The sequence below is a fragment of the Ranitomeya variabilis genome, chromosome 1 (assembly GCF_051348905.1).
Source record: "Ranitomeya variabilis isolate aRanVar5 chromosome 1, aRanVar5.hap1, whole genome shotgun sequence".
Lineage (NCBI taxonomy): Eukaryota > Metazoa > Chordata > Amphibia > Anura > Dendrobatidae > Ranitomeya > Ranitomeya variabilis.
Window position 1 is genome coordinate 784,792,242 of NC_135232.1, and position 20,208 is coordinate 784,812,449.

At 46.8% G+C, this 20,208-nt stretch overlaps 1 protein-coding gene across 5 annotated transcripts in view; it reads left to right on the forward strand.

Moving 5' to 3' along the window:
• MAST3 (microtubule associated serine/threonine kinase 3) overlaps window positions 1-20,208 on the forward strand; it is a 191,967-nt gene that overhangs the window by 70,342 nt on the left and 101,417 nt on the right. Inside the window, exon 1 of one of the 5 annotated variants that reach the window (XM_077272760.1) lies at window positions 8,779-9,282. The exons of 3 other annotated variants lie outside the window; for them this stretch is intronic. In XM_077272760.1, coding sequence (XP_077128875.1) covers window positions 9,200-9,282 — 83 coding nt within the window. In that variant the 5' untranslated portion in view covers window positions 8,779-9,199. Of the gene's footprint in view, window positions 1-8,778; window positions 9,283-20,208 lie in introns of those variants that run through there. One more of the 5 variants, XM_077272770.1, reaches the window with a different exon arrangement.

The window sequence follows — 20,208 nt, forward strand, 5'->3', positions numbered from 1 at the left end:
TCCTGCATCGTTCTGGAGTTGCTGTGTTTGACGTCTCTACAGCGACCTAAACAGCGACGCTCCAGCGATCTAGTTTAGGTCGGCTCGTTATCTATATCGCCGCAGCGTCGGTGAGTGTGACGGTACCTTTATAAGGATCCCTGATAGCTGCATTGCTGTTTGCACGCTGCTGTGCAAACCAACTGCTTTTTTAAAAGCAAAAATCCTGTTGCTCCTTACTGCACAGTTATCTTGTTTATTTGTCCACACTTTTGTGTGCAGCAGTCCTTTTTATTGCAGCCATAATTGACATAAGATCATTGTAGGGAGATTGACATTGTATTACAGTCCTTGTATTTTTTCATATATCTTCCAGCCACTTTCTGCCACTTACATTGTGTTGTTTTATACACTGGGCCTGAGTTTTGGTTCAGTCTCCCCCCCAAAAAAGTGAGATTCAAATTCTCACAAAGTGGATATACTTCAGTCCTGTTAGTTTGTCGTATGTCAGCCAGCCACTTTCTGCCACTTAGATTGCGTTGTTATATACACTGGGCCTGAGTTTGGTTCAGTCTCCCCCCAAAAAAAGTGAGATTCAAATTCTCACAAAGTGGATATACTTCAGTCCTGTTAGTTTGTCGTATATCAGCCAGCCACTTTCTGCCACTTACATTGTGTTGTTTTATGCACAGGGCCTGAGTTTTGGTTCAGTCTCCCCCCCCAACAAAAAGGGAGATTAAAATTCTCAACAAGTTTATATACACCTTCTACCTTGTTTTACAGCACCATTTACCAGTACTAGTGTGCTATCAGAAAGAGTCTTCAGTGCTGCTGGTTCAAAACTGACCGAAAAAAGGACACGTCTGGCTACCCGAAATGTTGATGATCTAACCTTCATTAAAATGAACCAATCATGGATTTCAAATTATTTGGCCCCACCTTCCCCTGCTGACACGTAGCTTGCCTGAAAAATGTCCTGCTTTTGGCCTCCTCTTACTGACTTCTCCAATTCCTCCATTTGCAGCTGCTGAATGTCCACCATAGGCCATTTTTATACTTCCCTAAATGGGCTGACTCCCCCCACAGGGCCGTGGTCACCACCTGGCGCAAGCACCCGTGCGAGTGCCGTTTGCCTGGACAGGTGGGTGGGCCCACTCTTGGGCGACGGCACTGGCACAGGGTCCCTCATAGTACAATGAAGTGTCTCTGACGGTGGTGGTGCACAACCAACGTCAGACACACCGTCGTAATATGAGGGGCCCTGTGCCAGTACGGCCGCCCACGAGAGAGTGTTCCCCCCAGCTCAAACAGTGCTCTACCATTTGCAATACTTACCTCTCCCTGCTCCACCACTGTGTAGTCTGTGCTGTTAAATCCTTCAATGGCACTGCCAATACAAATTTGTTGAAATGATAGCTGATAGTTAAAATATACAGGGGCCCTGGCCTCCATTTAGACCAGTTAATACTTTGCACCTACTACCACTGTCTGCTACTCAGCAGAGGAGCCCACCCCTGTACCTAGCTATGCCACCTGTTTATTTATGAACAATTTTTTGGCAGACATTTAGCCCACTTTATTATTTGGGCCTACTAACTGTGTCTGCCACTCATTGCAGTTTTCCTCCACTGAACAAAGCAATGCCGCCTGTTTAGTCCTGTTACCAATTTTGAACTGCATTTAGCCTACTTTATTATTTGGGCCTATATCTGTGTTTCCTCCTCATCCTGCCCATTGCCCAGCCACTGCTAGATGAGTCTGCTGGTACATTGACCCAGACCACTACATTCCCCTTACACTCTACACAGCCAGAATCTGACCCTGCTGAAAGTCAGGTTCCCCTTTCCGCATACTATACCACCTTACACGGGTACAAAGAGGAAGGTGCAGATGAAAGTGCAGGTTCCTTCATCAGGTGGGTGGGGCATACTCGTTGGCGACGTCACTGGCACAGGGCCCCTCATAGTACACAAAAGTGTCTCTGCCAGTGGGAGGCGCCACCCGCCGTCAAACACACCGCCGTACTATGAGGGGCCCTGTGCCAGTGCCAACGAGTGGGCCCCCCCTGTTTGCTCAGGATCACAGCACTTGCAAAGTTGAAATACTTACCTCTCCCTGCTCCACCGCCGTGACGTATTCCGCGTTTCCTGGGCCCACGAAAATCTTGAGCCAGCCCTATCCCCCCACAACTTTAGCCAAATGACCCCCAGTTTTCAATGCCTAACTATTATTATAAAGTAAATTAAGATTGACAAGCTTAAGTAATAAGAATTGATGTTTTTGGCATTAAAATGGGCACTGTAGGTGTTTTCCTGTCCTCCACTCACTGCCGACTTTGATTCCCCATTTACTTGCATTGGGTTTCGTATTTCAGTCGGCCCCCGACTTTTCGCAATAATCAGCCGATTTCACCAGACCCGACTTTTGACAAAGTCGGGTTTCGCGAAACCCGACTCGATCCGAACAAAGTAAAAGTCGCTCAACTCTAGTGTAGACCATACACCAGGCCACATTTCAGAATCTAAATCGTTTGTGCTAATAGTGGATTTCAGCCATGAGTCCACATTTCAGAATCTAAATCCTTTCTGCTAATAGTGTAGACCATACACCAGGCCACATTTCAGAATCTAAATCGTTTGTGCTAATAGTGTGTTCCAGCCACGAGTCCACATTTTAGAATCTAAATCCTTTCTGCTAATAGTGTGGGCCATATGCCAGGCCACATTTCAGAATCTTTAAAGGGTTAACAGCCACGGGAGGATCGTGATTCCTCCTGCAGCTGTTAGCTGTCATATGCCGGAAAAGGTGCCCGCACCAAACAGGGGGAGGCGTCCAATGATAGATCCGTGTAAAGTATAGGAGAAGCCATTTTTTATGCACATGTGTGGCACGCATTTCGTCTGTGGTGCTGGTTAAAAACTGAGATGTCCTCGGGTTTTTCACATGGACACGCGGTCGATGTGAAAAACCTGAAATGTTCGCACCACCATTGAATACAATGGATGTGCGCGTGTCTGTATTTGTGGTCCTTAAAAAACATACCGCACACGGACATGAAAAACGGATGTGTGAAGGGGGAACTGACTCAGGTTCACACAGGCATAGAAAAAATAATGAGTCTCATCCTGAAAAGTGGGATGAAGTTCTTTCCTCATTTGTCATCCGGCTGCTGTCTGTATACAATCCACTGTTTTACAGCAGCATATAGTAGTCATTTACAGGACCATTTACATCGCTCAGCTGTTATGCGAGGCCCATAGACATTTAGACATGGTGACATTGGCTGCAACACAGGCTACGTGCCAGAGATCGGAACATAATGCAGGTGAATGGGTCACATTGTGGAACCAGTTGGATTTTTTTGCGATTTGTTTGTCGTGATACTTTTTGGGTCACATTGCGACCCTTCATGTTGTGCCCAAAGTCAGCGTGTGGCGTTAGTCTTAATGGGGGGTCAGTAGAGACCCTCCCTACTGCGCAAGACCCCCGTTTTAATGATCGACTTTTTTTTTCAATTTTGTGAATCCTCTGGAAATGTGGTGATGGGGGATCTAAACGATGGCAATGAGGATACAGTAATGAATTTAAAAAGGTAAGTGGAAACATTAATATTTAACCAAGTTAATACAATGATGCCAATATTATCACGACTAGAGATGAGCGAACTTGTTTGGAAAATGGTCGCCAATCTCGAATTCAGTGCGAACGTAGCTCATTCGTATTAGTGTTCAGATTCCCGAGCATTTTCCAACAAAGTTGGCAATATTTGAGCACAGTTCAGTAAATGATCAAGTTTCCACTAACACTTTTGTAAGGCTTTTTTTGGTTCTGTATGATGAGCGAGGTGGTCGTGTTTGATGCGGGAAGGGGGTGGGAACCAGGGAGAGGTCAAATTAGCGGCGGACTGTTTTTTGTGTGTGTTTTTTTTTAGTTATCTTAATGTGTGGAGATTCCGGTAGCCAATCAGGGAGCAGAAACCATCCATAAAGACCAGACAAAAGGGCTACTGTCATTGGCTGCCGAAGTCACATGTCCCTCTCCATATAAAAAGCAGACATGTTCTTTTTGCGCCTTTGTCAGTGTAACAGCATGGAGAGGCTGCTCCTGCTGTTGCTGCAAGTTGTCAGATAGTTAGATAGGTGGTTTATTGTCAGCTACTTCAGATATACAGTATAAGATGCTGGGTGAAATCGACCAGCATCTACCTAGTTTGTGCTAATAGTGTTGTGCAGGCACTATGCCTCATTTCCTAATCAAACTCATTTAGGCTAATAATGTGTTGCAGTCAAAAGGCTACATTTCCAAATCAAAATTGTTTGGGCTAATATTGTTCTGCAGGAACCAGGCCACATTTCCTAATCAAAATCATCTAATACTGTGTTGCAGTCAGGAGGTCACATTTCCTAATCAAAATAATTTGTGCTAATATTGTTGTGCAGGCTCCGGGTCACATTTCCTAATCAAAATCGTTTGGGCTAATATCGATGTGCAGGCAAAAGGCCAAATTTCCTAATAAAAATCATTTGGGCTAATATTGTTGTGCTGGAACCAGGCCACATTTCCTAATCAAAATCATTTAGGCTAATACTGTGTTGTAGGCACTAGGCCACATTTCCTAATCAAAATTGTTTGGAATAATATTGTTGTGTAGGCACTAGGCCACATATCCTAATCAAAAGCATTTGGACTAATACTGTTGTGCAGGTACCAGGCCACATTTCATAGTAAAAATGGTTTGGGCTAATATGTGGTGCAGACATCAGGTCACATTTCATAATCAACATCGTTTGTGGTAATTCTGTGGTCCAGCCACCAGTCCACATTTAAGCATATGCAGCATTTTTTGGACTATAAGATGCTCTTTTTCCCAAAAAAATTTGGGAGGAAAATGGGGGGGGGGGGGGGGTGTCTTATAGTGCGAACACAGGCTTAGCGGGGGGTTGTGGGAGTGGGGTAGCAGCAGAACCGATGGCGGTGGGCGGTGCAGAGTGCACCTGAGCAGGGTCCCTTCAACAGGATGCCGGCGGCAGAAATGTGGCAATACCACGGCGAGCAGAGCCGAGTGCATCGTCGGTTTCCTTGCGGCCATCTTCCTGAAGCCGTAGGCTGCCGGAAGCTTCAGGAAAATGGAATATCTAGAGCTTAATATCAATACCACCAGAGAGCATTTGGACCCTTTCACATTTTGGTCTTCAAAAATAGATGAGTGGACTGAGCTCGTCTCTCACGCTTTAGAGGTTTTATCATGCCCAGCAGCCAGCGTTCTCTCAAAACGTGTCTTCAGCGCTGATGATGGTGTTCTGACGAATAAGCGCAGCCGGCTGTCCCCTGAAAGTGTAGGCCGTCTAACTTTTATCAAGATGAACATGTCATGGATCTTCAAGGACTTTTGGACCCCAATCGCAGACTGTACAGACTAGGCGTTGTTTAGTTTTTAGTGTGCTGCATTGATCTGGCGTAATTGTAGTCTGTGATATCTTTAGTGGGACTTCTGTGCCTGTTGTTGCTGCAGATGTTAACACTAATTTGTGGAAATGTGAACAGTCCTGGTTGGGTCTCCATCTGCTGGGTTGGCTGTCGTGGAAGATGTGTCGGTCCCTATTATACTGTTTCTACTCTCGTGAAATTGATGCCACTTTGTTGGTGTCTGCCACAAATTTTTGGAAATGTATACACTCCTGGTTGGGTCTACATCTGCTGGATTGGCTGTAGTGGAAGAGATGTCGCTCCCCACTATACTAGTTCTACTGTGGTGAAATTGATGCCACTTTGGTGGTGTCTGCTACTAATTTTCGGAAATGTGTAGACTCCTGGTTGGATCTCCTTCATGTGTGCTGCCTGTAGCAGTAGACCTGTAGTAGAGACTGGTAGGCTTCCACTTTCTTTGAGTTAACTACCCGTGTTACAATCTTTACTTTTTTCTGACAATAGTAGTCTACGACACTTATATTTGTGCCACCTGAGTGTGGCTGAGTATCAGGTTGAGCTGTTGAATGAGGTATCAGGGCTCACAGCACAGCAGGCCTACATCGATCCCTCACCCATCTTGTCTTAATTTGAAGTTCAATTCAAAGCTGAAAATATCACCCATGGTAATTCTGCTTCATGTCACCTAGCTTATCCATGGTTTTTTTTCCCCTCTTTTTTTTTTTTTCTCTATACTATGTTGTGCATAAATATGTGATTCTTCAGAATTTGTTTTAGTCTTTGCCTGATGAAGAGACGTATGTAGTCTCGAAAGCTTGCAATTTGTTACCATCTTTTCAGTTAGCCATTAAAAGGTATCAACCACTGAGGACTCTCAATTCTAAATATTTTTCTATCTACTGGCTAACACGGTACCAAGATATATTTCTTTCCTGTAGCCCAGACCCTGATACCTCATGCATGACTGATTGCTGCCATGCCATTCTAAAATTTGTACTGTGGGCGTATTGAGGTCACTTTCCTGGTGTCTGCCCCTAATTTGATATATTTTGGCAATTTGGCAATGATGTGTTTGGGAATGTTTGAAGGTGTTGTGTATGCGTTTGTTTTTGCATCCCATTGACTCCAATGACGTTCGGCCATGTTCGGTGAATATTACAAAATCGAGTATCGTAATCCGAACATTGAAACATTTGCTCATCTCTATTTGCGTCTCTATCTCCTGGTGTGTAGTGGTCTAGCTCTCTAACCCTAAGTGTTTAGTAGTTTAGTTGTCAAACCCCTGTTGTCTAGTACTTTAGTTCTACATCCTCTGGTGGGTAGTTCTCCATCCCCAAGAGCATTGCAAGCTTTGGGGTATGAAAGACTTGTGGAGCAGACCCTTCCCCTCTTGTCCTCCTAGCCACCAGAGTCACCCAGTGTCAGTCACCGAGATGAAACACCCCTGCTATGCTTGCTCGTCCAGGTGTCAGTGGTGAAATGCACCCTGGCAGACATAGATTTTTTTAAAGGAACGGGTGATGTTGTCTGTGAAATGCTGGTGTAGCGCAAGCACATCTTTCTTAGAGCAGTTATGGCAACTGGGCAACTGGTACTGGGGGACTGCGACAGCCATCAGCTTTTGGAAAGCGTCTGTATACACCAGGTGGAAAGGCAGCATTTCCATGGCCAACATATTGGAGATGGTGAAGTTCAACCTCTTAGCTTTGCCTAACAGCTAACGCATGTTGATCGTGCACGTGCCGATTCATGCGTGTAGTAGTCAAATTATTATAATTTTTTCCTCTACTGAGTCTTTTTTTACAAAGTTGGCAGATAACGTGAGTTGGATAATCCTTTTCGGTTGGCCACACTGAGCTCTGTACATGGACACTACGGTGTGCTTTCCCACACACTGTTTCCCCACAGTCGCTATGTATGGCGTTGAGCACACTGAGCTCTCTACACGGACACTACGGTGTGCTTTCCCATACACTGTTTCCCCACAGTGTGCATGTATGGCGCTGGTCACACTGTGCTCTGTACATGGACACTACGGTGTGCTTTCCCATACACTGTTTCCCCACAGTCGCTATGTATGGCGCTGGTCACACTGTGCTCTGTACATGGACACTACGGCGTGCTTTCCCATACACTGTTTCCCCACAGTTGCTATGTATGGCGCTGGTCACACTGTGCTCTGTACATGGACACTACAGTGTGCTTTCCCATACACTGTTTCCCCACAGTTGCTATGTATGGCGCTGGTCACACTGTGCTCTGTACACGGACACTACAGTGTGCTTTCCCATACAGTGTTTCCCCACAGTTGCTATGTATGGCGCTGGTCACACTGTGCTCTGTACATGGACACTACAGTGTGCTTTCCCATACAGTGTTTCCCCACAGTTGCTATGTATGGCGTTGGTCACACTGTGCTCTGTACATGGACACTACGGTGTGCTTTCCCATACAGTGTTTCCCCACAGTTGCTATGTATGGCGCTGGTGACACTGTGCTCTGTACATGGACACTACAGTGTGCTTTCCCATACAGTGTTTCCCCACAGTTGCTATGTATGGCGCTGGTCACACTGTGCTCTGTACATGGACACTACGGTGTGCTTTCCCATACACTGTTTCCCCACAGTGTGCATGTATGGCGCTGGTCACACTGTGCTCTGTACACGGACACTACAGTGTGCTTTCCCATACAGTGTTTCCCCACAGTTGCTATGTATGGCGCTGGTCACACTGTGCTCTGTACATGGACACTACGGTGTGCTTTCCCATACACTGTTTCCCCACAGTGTGCATGTATGGCGCTGGTCACACTGTGCTCTGTACACGGACACTACAGTGTGCTTTCCCATACAGTGTTTCCCCACAGTTGCTATGTATGGCGCTGGTCACACTGTGCTCTGTACATGGACACTACGGTGTGCTTTCCCATACACTGTTTCCCCACAGTGTGCATGTATGGCGCTGGTCACACTGTGCTCTGTACATGGACACTACAGTGTGCTTTCCCATACAGTGTTTCCCCACAGTTGCTATGTATGGCGCTGGTCACACTGTGCTCTGTACATGGACACTACGGTGTGCTTTCCCATACACTGTTTCCCCACAGTGTGCATGTATGGCGCTGGTCACACTGTGCTCTGTACACGGACACTACGGTGTGCTTTCCCATACACTCTTTCCCCACAGTGTGCATGTATGGCGTTGTGTACACTGTGACCGGCCACATCCGCCTGTGCCTCCACAGCGGTACACTCAGCTCTGTATACGGAGCCTCCGGCACTGACAGTGTTAGTCACAGAGGCCGCCCACCCGTGACGTCACGGTCCCAGCTTCCTGCCGTTGTACGCTGACCGGCGGGCTTCTTCCCACTACAGCGGGGCTTTGGTGAGGGCTTGGCGGCTACGCATGGACCGGACCGCACAGCCTCCAGTGCACAAGAAACGGCCGCAGCGGAATGGCGGCTGCATTGGTTACTTGTACTAATAAGAGCCTTTTGTAAGGAGCGGAGGGAAACAATGGGACTCCCAGCAGCGGGGCTGCTCCTCAGCGTGGTGTAGCGGGACTGGCGCTGGCACAAGTGTTGGCATGTGGCCTTGTGCGGTGCTGAGTAGTGGCCCATTGTGTGCCATCTGATGGGCAGGGCATCCCCACACCCTCCGGCTGGCATCACCCTCTCGGGGTGCCCTGTGTGGCTGAGGCTGGACCTAATAGGTGCCGGGAAATTCTGCGCTGGGGAGAATGGAGTGCCAGCCCTGAGTGCCCACCAAGATTGGCCCACCCAGTAGTAAAGGATGTCGGATCCCAGTTACTGGACAGCGTTCCATGGCTGCAAAGGCCACCTGGCGAAAGGGGCATTGCTGCAGCGCTCCAAGAGGTGAGATGGGTGGGGTGCATTGGCTGCAGGTGGGGGTGCATTGGCTGCAGGTGGGGGTGCATTGGCCTCGGGGTGGGGGTGCATTGGCTGCAGGTGGGGGTGCATTGGCCTCGGGGTGGGGGTGCATTGGCCGCGGGGTGGGGGTGCATTGGCCTCGGGGTGGGGGTGCATTGGCCTCGGGGTGGGGGTGCATTGGCTGCAGGTGGGGGTGCATTGGCCTCGGGGTGGGGGTGCATTGGCCGCGGGGTGGGGGTGCATTGGCCTCGGGGTGGGGGTGCATTGGCCTCGGGGTGGGGGTGCATTGGCTGCAGGTGGGGGTGCATTGGCCTCGGGGTGGGGGTGCATTGGCTGCAGGTGGGGGTGCATTGGCCTCGGGGTGGGGGTGCATTGGCCGCGGGGTGGGGGTGCATTGGCCGCGGGGTTGGGGTGCATTGGCTGCGGGGTTGGGGTGCATTGGCTGCGGGGTTGGGGTGCATTGGCCGCGGGGTGGGGGTGCATTGGCCATGAGTTGGGGTGCATTGGGTGGGGGTGCATTGGCCGCCGGCTGGGGGTGCATGGATGCCTTCTGCTACTTGGACACGTTACTGTTTAGCGGGTCTTTGGTTCGAAGCTTATAATCCATGAGTCTCATATTTTGTAAAGTGCTACGATGGGCTGCAGTCACTCCATATCCCATATGTCTGATCCTATCCGCACGGATTCCCTGTTCTCAGTGCAGGTGATATGGTACCCGGGCAGGCTGAAGTGCTCCCTGCAGCACATATGTGCCTTATATGAACCAGGCATACGCTGCGAGCAACCATGTATGAGAGTGCTCATGTACTTGCCGCCATTTACAGCCACCCTGGACAAAATATTCTCCTTGTGCGCATTTGATTGCTGCCCATCCAGGTAATGTGCTCTTTCGGCTAGGCTACATGGTCATTTTAGCCACACGACATTCTGTAAGAGCTGTCCACTACTTAAGACCAGGTTCACATTTCGTTAAGGCTACGTTCACATTTGCGTTGTTGGGCGCAGCGTCGTCGACGCATACCAACGCATGCGTCATGCGCCACTATCTTTAACATGGGGGGCGCATGGACATGCGCCAGTATGCGTTGTACTGCGTTTTACGACGCATGCGTCATATAGACGCACAAGACAGGGAGCAGGGGACGCTACTTGTAGCGTTTTCCCTGCGCCGATTGTCCCGATCTGTAGGATCTTATGACAACACATGCGTCGTAAAACGCTGCCTTGTGTACATGCGTTGTTGGTTGCGTCGCCGACGCTGCGCCCAACAACACAAATGTGAACGTAGCCTAAAGCAGCCCGTTCAACGCATAGCGTTGATGGGCTGAGTTAACGCTATAGCATACACGCCATCGTGTTATGCTATACCGCTAGCGCAGATGATTCATCGGTGACAGCCCGCGTCCGAGGCTCCGTCACTGAATGATGGCACATCGCTAGCGCATGCCAATTATGGCATGCGATGGCGATGCGCCCGATAATAGGGGTTAATGGCAGCGTTATCGGACTGCATTAACGCAATGTGAACCCAGCCTAACAGATCCCACAGTCCCCTACTACCTTGCTGGTCTTCTTGCTTCCCCTTCCATGAATCTCCATATGACCGGAGTAGGATCCTTTTCTGGAGACACCGAGCAGCGATATGAGGATAGGTGGGTGAGTATGATTTGTTCCTTTTTAGGCAAAACTGGACTTTTTTTTTTTTCTAGAAAAAGTAGTGGACAACCCCTTTAAGATCATAGTGTCACGCTACTATATTGCAATTGTTGTGAATGTGGTAAGATTGCAACTTGACATTGAGCTGAAATCCATACTTGCTTGATTCAATGCAAGCAGCTAATTAGTTGTGCTGCTAGAGCAATATTGTGATCTTAAAGGGGAGTTTCTCCACTATGATATTGATGAGCTATCCTTTCAATAGATCATTATCATATTGGTCTAGGCCGGACACCTGTGAGCCAATGGGGGTGCCGGGTGTCTGATCCCTCCAAGCTGATATCCATGGCTTTCCAACTTTAAAGTTGTGATGCAGCGCCAGCTTAAAGGTGGGAAGCGGACTATACACCAGAGCGATTTCTGCCAACGCCACCATAAACATGCAGAGTCAGCTCAGCCAAGCATATTTCAATAGGGAGAATAGAATTCGCCAGAGCCAGACACCCGGCTCCACCTTCTATGCTGCGGGGCTGATGGTATCTGGAACCGTCCTGTGTGCTGTAATATACAGGCCTCTGATATGATGGTAAAACCCTATGAGACCACCCTTATCAGTGCTCTGTGTGAGAAACGGAGGGCACAGATCACATCAGCTTCAAACCCCTCAAGCCCTACCTGGGGATCTCTGTGACCTCATCAGGCACTTTAGGGGTATGTGTACACTCAGGGTTTTCAGGGTTTTTTTTTTTTTGTGGATATCCGCTCCAAAATCTGCTTCAAAACCTCTTGAAAAAACATAAGTAAAATGTTTATGAAAAATCCACTTTGCTGTTCACATAATTATTTACTTTTTTTTTTTGTAAGCTTTATTTTTTTCTCTGAAAGAGGTTTTGACGGGAAAAAAATATAAGCGCATATCATTTCTGTGAAGCAGATCCCAAAATAAATCTTGATAAACCAGGTACTAATTCAATCAAGAGGCTGCAAAAAAAAAAAAAATTGTTCAAAAACCTTTGTGGGGCATTTTCCAGGAAAAAAAATGGCTACAAAACCTCTTTGATCTCTTCAAAAACTGTGTGAACACAGCCTAAAATCATGTTCTCAACACATTTATAGAAAAAAGTCAACCCCTTTAGGCCCCCCTGGTTTTACAACTCTGTTCTTGTGATTGGTTGGGGTTCTAGGTGGTGGTCCTGACCTCGTCCTGGTGATAGGACAATAATCGTATGACTGGTTTAATAGGTCGTTAATGGAACTGCTCATGGGTCATTCCATGGTGGCTTACGTTACAACACAATATTGTTACAAAGATAATGGTAACTTACCTTACAATAAGTTCAATGGATAGTAACATATTGTAACGTAAGTTGCTATACTGTGCGGTAAAATATTTAGAATTGAGAGTCCTCAGTGGTTGATACCTTTTAATGGCTAACTGGAAAGATGGTAACAAATTGCAAGCTTTCGAGACTACACAGGTCCCTTCATCTATGCCTGATGGACCACTGAGGACTCTCAATTCTAAATATTTTTCTATCCACTGGCTAACACGGTACCAAGATATATATCTTTCCTGTATCATATACTGTGCGGTAACGTAAGTTATCTATATTTCTTGTAATAAAAACTGTTGCTTTTAACTTGAGAGGTTGAAATACATTTTTTAAAGATGCTGGGACTATGGTGTTTTAATACAATAAAAATAGTACTTCTCCCCTGTTTACCAGAACAGAACATTTGGCAGACTCATGAAGGACAATTGCCTTTCCTTTTTGTGTAACGTAAGTTACCAAGTACTAACACTATATTTTGTATTTAATTTTATTGTTGAAAAATCAAACTGTTGAAATCTATTGAGAATAGTTTAATGTACAATATACATCCACTCCTTTTTGTGCCTGCCTTCAAAGAACAGTCTGTGGCCAGTTTTTGGCTTGTGAATGTAACGTAAGTTACCATGGAATGTTCCACATTACTTTTGCAATCGGGAAAGTTACTTAGCACTGCATCGTTCCAGTGGCCAGAAAGGGCTACCATTTGTAAGATAGGCCATTAATATGAGAGCGATGAGGTTCTGGCACCCCCAATGATCAGCTGATGTCTGTGCTGGCAGCAGATAGATATAAGCAATGTATGCAGTAGGACATCGCAGCTCCGAACATTGCAGGCTATCTCCTATGGATCTGCTGTGTTCCACTATGTTCACTGCTTCCATCCAGAGCAGATCACTGATTGACATGGGTGCCATCGACCTATGCTATGGACAAGTCATCAATATGTTACTAGTCCCGGACAGCCCATTTAATGCTCCAAAATTGTTTGGTTGTAAAACTCCCATACTGTTGGCGGAATAATTAGATGTGTTCTCACTTAGTTTTCCGTTTGCACAGAGTACAATGATCTAATGTTCCGACACCATCAACAAGTTATATAAACTAAATAATAAAACTGTTCAAAGGTTGGCCAAGACTTGTAAAAAGTCACCAGAAAGCATGAGATGTATTAAAATGATAAAATAAATGATGCTGACCTGGTAAACTGCCTGCCAGGCTTTATCTGTCATGCAGTGATGATATTTTGTTTGGCTGCAGCGGTCACCTAAGGGTAATCGGGGGCTTTGGCTGTGATGATGGCATGGTCAGCAGATGTCACTAAATGCGTACAAGGGATTTTTTTGTAGCAGTAAAGTCTGCATTCACATGTGCATCATCTGAGTGTCACTGCTTGAATCCCACAGCCTCAGAGGCCAGCCTGGGACTTGTGGTACCGGGATGTCTGAACATGGCCTTGTGCTGAGCGCTGGCTGTTCTCCATGGTCGGAGTCTGTCCTGGAGCTAGGTGGTCCCGGAAAGTGCCTGGTGCATTGTTCTGCATGGGATTTTCTGGCTATAATGTAGTTGTAATCAGCAGCGTGCTCTATTTTGGGTGTATTTGCAATGTGCTTTTGGCATTTATTCCTTTTTAGTTATCGACAAGTATAACTTTATGTAATTCCTGTATTGTTTAACTACAGTTGTATGCCTAATCCTATGAATTGCTATGTATGCTCACAAATAGGCCGGAGTCACACTAAACATATGAAAAATCGGTCCGAGTCTCCCTGGTGAGAGTCACACGAGTACAATGCAATTTTCACACCTAGCATCCGATTTAAATCCGAATGCAGTGCGATTGCTAACTGACTGCAATGCGAGTTTAAAGGGGTTGTCCACTACTTTCAATTAACCCCCCAATGTATCCCCCCCGGGACCCCTAATGAATTTTGTAAATACTTTATGTTGGCGTTTTAGCCTGTGAGCGGCACTATGCCGGCGGTTGAGTCCGGGTCACGTGACTCCCAGACTGCAGCCGCCGCTAATTTCCGCCGACGTCACGTCAATTTCCAGACTCTGGAAATTGACGTGACGTCATGAGCAGGCGTGACCCAGCCTCCACAGACAGCGGTCACTCATCAAGAGTGACTGGGCTGTGGGGGGTGCTGGAGTCAGCCTGCGGGGCTGGACTGGGATCTGCAGGCAGGGCGGGGGCGGTCTGCTGGCTGTGCTGGGATGTGCGGCTGGTGCTGCGATCTGCGTGCAGGGGTGGGTCTGCGGCCGGTGCTGGGATCTGCTGGCGGTGCTGGGGTGTGCGGGGCTGTGCGGTGGTCTGCTTTGGGTGGGGGTCATTGGTGTGTGTGTGTGTCTGTGTGCAGACATCGCCTGATGGGACTACAAGTCCCATCGGGCTATGCCTGCTGCTACAGTGACAGTGAGTGACACATTAGCCAATGATGGGACAGTAGTAGTCCCATCATCCGGCTAATGTGTTGAATGTAAAAAAAACCCCACATATACAGTACATACATTACACACATACAGTACATACATATAGACATACAACATACTTACAACATAAACTGCACACACATACAGTACCTACAACATACATATAGACATACAACATACTTACAACATACATTACACACATACGGTACATACAACATACTTACAACATGCATTACACACATACAGTACATACAACATACATATAGACATACAGGAGGAGTGGTACTGTGCAGTGTATATATACAGGACAGGAGGAGCGGTACTGTGCAGTGTATATATACAGGACGGAGGAGTGGTACTGTGCAGTGTATATATACAGGACGGAGGAGTGGTACTGTGCAGTGTATATATACAGGACAGGAGGAGTGGTACTGTGCAGTGTATATATACAGGGGAGTGGTACTGTGCAGTGTGTATATATACAGGGGGAGTGGTACTGTGCAGTGTATATATACAGGGGGAGTGGTACTGTGCAGTGTATATACTTCAGCAGCCGCCCAGGCCTCTAGCACCTGTCCTGTATATATATTATATATACTGGCTGTATAGATACAGTATATACAGGACAGGTGCTGGGGACCTGGGCTGAGTGGCTGCTGAAGTATATAATATATATATCAGCTGCAGCCGTCCAGCCCATGGCTGCCCTAGCTTACCCAGACTGTTAGAATACAGCGATATCATTGCACTCACTCAGGCGCGGGTAGGAGCTCCTTTGGAATCTTCCTGATAAGTTCAGCACTGCAGCCAGGGGCGGGAGAGCAGAGCAGGAGAACGTGCTCTCTACGGCAACAAACAATGTCACGCTGGCTGCGTTCTTAACCCCTATGTGCCTGCCTGCACTGAAGATGCTTGTGCCAGCTCCCACTGCCCGCACCTGTAAGACCGCCATGCCCGCAAATTGAAAGGGTAAGCGGCAGGAAAAACAGAGGGCACGCGGCCAGATGGATCTATGACAGCGTGAGTGGGCCCCCCGTCTCGCCAGGGCCCCAGCACTTGCCCGGGTGCTGACGCCGGCCCTTCTTACAGTACATACAACATACATTACACACATACAGTACATACAACATACATATAGACATACAACATACTTACAACATACATCACACATACAGTACATACAACATACATTACACGCATACAGTACATACAACATACAACTTACATTACACACATACAGTGCATACAACATACATATAGACATACAACACACATGCGACATACGACATGCACCATGCGACATGCACCATACGACATGCGACATACAACATGCACCATGCGACATACAACATGCGCCGTGCACCATGCGACATACAACATGCAACAGAGTACATACATACAACATAGAGACAGTGTCACCTGTAAAAAATATTAAAATAATAAACACTATACTCTGATCCGCAGAAATCCAATTAAAACGAGTGTCCCACGACGATCTCCCGTGGAGAGCAGCAGCATCAGCTGATGCGACCGCTCTCCAGGGGCTCGAGGAATACAATGACAGAAGGTATCCTTCCGCACTGTATTCCTCCGCCCCTGTGAGAAATAATCCCTAGTCTCACTTGTGGCACTGCTGTGTGGGAAAATTCTCACACAGCTTTGCCAGATAGTGAGACCCTGAACTCAGGTAACCTCTTCAGTGATGCATTGCAGGAGCCATTGTCTCCTGTCAGTGTGTCACTGAAGGCCTATAGAGCAGTGACATCACCCGATGTCACTGTTCTATAGGCTGTCAGTGTGTCACTGAAGGCCTATAGAGCAGTGACATCACCCGATGTCACTGTTCTATAGGCTGTCAGTGTGTCACTGAAGGCCTATAGAGCAGTGACATCACCCGATGTCACTGTTCTATAGGGGAGATCGTCGTGGGACACTCGTTATTAATTGGACTGCATCGGAGAGGGAGTATACGGTTTATTATTTTCATTTTTTTGCAGGTGATCGAGTATGGTTAAATTTAAGAAAATTAAAATACTTTTTTCTGGCTGTGTCTTTAGTTTTTTTTTTTTTTTTAACACTTTCACTACTATAAGATTAATAATGGATAGTCATCTTATTGACGCCTATCCACTATTAACAGGGCTTAATGTCACCTTACAATAGCAAGGTGACATTAACCCCTTATTACCCCATATCCCACGGCTACATGGGAGTGGGAAGAGAGGGGCTAAGTGCCGGAATTGGCGCGTCTTACAGATGCACCATTTCTGGGGCGACTGCGGGCTGGTATTTGTAGCTGGGGGGGGGGGGCAAATATCCATGGCCCCTCTCTAGGCTATGAATATCAGCCCGCAGATGTCTACGTAGCCTTTCTGGCTATAAAATATAGGAGGACCCCACGTCATTCCCCCCTATTTTAGTAGCCAATAAAGGTTACGCAGACAGCTGCGGGCTGATATTCATAGCCTCGGAGGGGCCATGGGTATTACCCCCTTCCCAGGCTACAAATATTGGCTGTCGGCTTTTCCCCTCTGGCGCAGAAAATTGCGCGGGAGCCACGCCATTTTTTTTTTTAATTTGTTTTTAACTGAAACGTATTGTTCATTAACCCCATTTCTGCCAGCTGATGGAATAGTACGTCAGCTGGCAGTATCCCCCGCTTTGAGGTGGGCTCCGGCGGTGAGCCCACTTCAAAGCCGCAACATGTCAGCTGTTTTCAATAATAAAAAAAATTTACATGGCTTGAGAAAGGTCCACATCCTGGACTGAAACGTCGCACATGGGCCAATAAACCACATTTATTTTTTCTATTGGAGTGCTGCCTTCATTTTTCTGGATAATAGCATCAGGTTTGGTACATACCTGGAAGGATTTTTTGAACCCTTTGTTTTCTTTTGGTGCTTTTCTATAGATATATCTGGATAGATATATCTATTGATAGATGTATGGATAGTGTAGGGTGCGTTTCCACTGTCCGGATTACATACGGATTAGCTGCAGATTGGATGCTGCGCACTTGTAGTCCCATTGGATGATGCCTGCACACACCCCCCGCACAGTCCCGCGCACACGCTGACAGTCCCGCGCACACGCTGACAGTCCCGCGCACACGCTGACAGTCCCGCGCACACGCTGACAGTCCCGCGCACACGCTGACAGTCCCGCGCACACGCTGACAGTCCCGCGCACACGCTGACAGTCCCGCGCACACGCTGACAGTCCCGCGCACACGCTGACAGTCCCGCGCACACGCTGACAGTCCCGCGCACACGCTGACAGTCCCGCGCACAGTCACTGCCCACATTCCGCCCACACACTTCCCTCCTCCCGAACTGCAGCGTTTCTTGGACCCACATCCGCACCAAAACTGCAGATCTTTTTTACATCTGCGGTTTTGCTGCGGATGTGCCCGACTCAATGCTAGTCTATGGGTGCAGAAACGCTGCAGTTCGGCACAAAAGTGACATGCTGCGGGAAAAAAAGCTGCCTTTCGGTGCGGCTTTTTCCGCAGCATGTGCACAACAAGTCTGCGGCTCCCATAGACTTACATTGGTTGTGCACTACACTGCGGATTTGATGCAATTCCGTGTGGCAAAAAATGCTGTGGATATGCAATCAAATCCTCAACATGTGCACACAGCCTTAGCATTTAGTGAACCTAGCAAAAAAGCCAAGCAAAATACAAGTGTGGGATTGCACTTTTTTTGCAATTTCATTGCATTTTGAATTTTTTTCACATTTTTCTGTTACACGACATGGTAAAACCAATGATGTTGTTCAAAAGTAGAACTTGTCCCGCAAAAAATAAGCCCTCACATGGCCATGTTGACGGATAAATTATGGCTCTGGAAAGAAGGGGAGCGATAAATGAAAAAAGCTCCAGGGGTGAAGGGGTTTAGAAACATGGATATGGACATATCTATAGAAATAGATGTATAGATATATCTCTGTATCTATCTATCCATCCATCCCATATCTATTTATTAATCTTTCTACCTATCCCATATTTATCTATCTACTGTATCTACCTACCTATTTGTGTGTAATGGAGTGTGGGTTGGACAAATGTAAAAGAGGAGGTTGGACAGAAATGACATCGCAAGTCTTTTTGAAGATAGTGGAGGGAGGGGTTTGGGTGTGTTTTGGAGTGGATGTGCGAGGTTCAGGCCAGTGCAATGCATCATGGAGCTTGTAGTATTAGAGCACAATAAGTCGGGGGAAAGGAAGTTGTCGATTAACCCCATGAGAGCTGGATCCAGCACTAAAGACGTGCTGCTACAGCATGATAAAAGGTAATATTGCTAAAATAAACACAGTGGATGTTTTCAGTGGCACATAATAGCAAGATTCATGAAAAAAAAAAAAGTTATAGTAGTGGACAACTTCTTTAACCCCTTCACGACCTTGCCCTTTTCCGTTTTTGCGTTCTCGTTTTTCGCTCCCCTCCTTCCCAGAGCCATAACTTTTTTATTTTTCTGTCAATATGATGTTTTCTAGTACATGATATGATAAAACCAATGGTGCTGTTCAAAAGTACAGCTCGTCCCGCAAAAAACAAGCCCTCACATGGCCATATTGACGGAAAAATAAAAAGGTTATGGCTCTGGGAAGAATGGAAGCAAAAAATGAAAACACGAAAATGGAAATACCCCTGGTCCTTAACGGGTTAAAGTGTAAAGGAGATATGGAAGCATCCTTGTAAATGCACCCAGTTCCCATACCGCCACGTTATAGTGTAAGACAGTGTACATATTTGGAATGAGATCCTGGAACTTCCATAAATAATTTTGATTTAGGAAAAAATAATTCAGCATGTAACGCCAATTATTAGGAAAGCAGTCTCTTTTAGGCACATAACTGTAGTTGCTCTTTTTAGTCTGTGTGTGTGGACGGCACACAAACCGCACAATGACCAGTGTGCAACAGCATGAGTGATGTTTCCATGTAGCCAAGCCGGTGCATGTTTCCATGTAGCCAAGCCGGTGCATGTTTCCATGTAGCCAAGCCGGTGCATGTTTTCATGCCTGGCAGCTCCTGCACCTGATCTATATGTAGACGAGAGTATGCCAGTCCCGGACATAATTCACCAATGTGATTGGGTGGCAGAAACCTGGTGACCATTTACCTTTAATTCACAATAGGCTATCCGAAAATGGGTCTTCTGAACTAAACTGCAACCCCTTCATGACCTGGCAATTTTTCATTTTCTCCTCCCCTTTTTCCAAGAACCATAACTTTTTTTTTTCTGTCCACATAACTGTATGAGGGCTTGTTTTTTGTGGGACGTTGTACTTTTTAATGACACCATTCATTTTATCATGTGATGCACTGAAAAGCGGGAAAAATCCCAAGTGCGTAGAAATTTCCAAAAAAAATGCAATTGCACTATTGTGTTTATTTACCATATTCACCATATGGCAAGACTGAGCAGGCAATCTGATTCTCCAGGTCAGTACTTCAGCACTGCTATGTACAGCAGAAATCACAATCT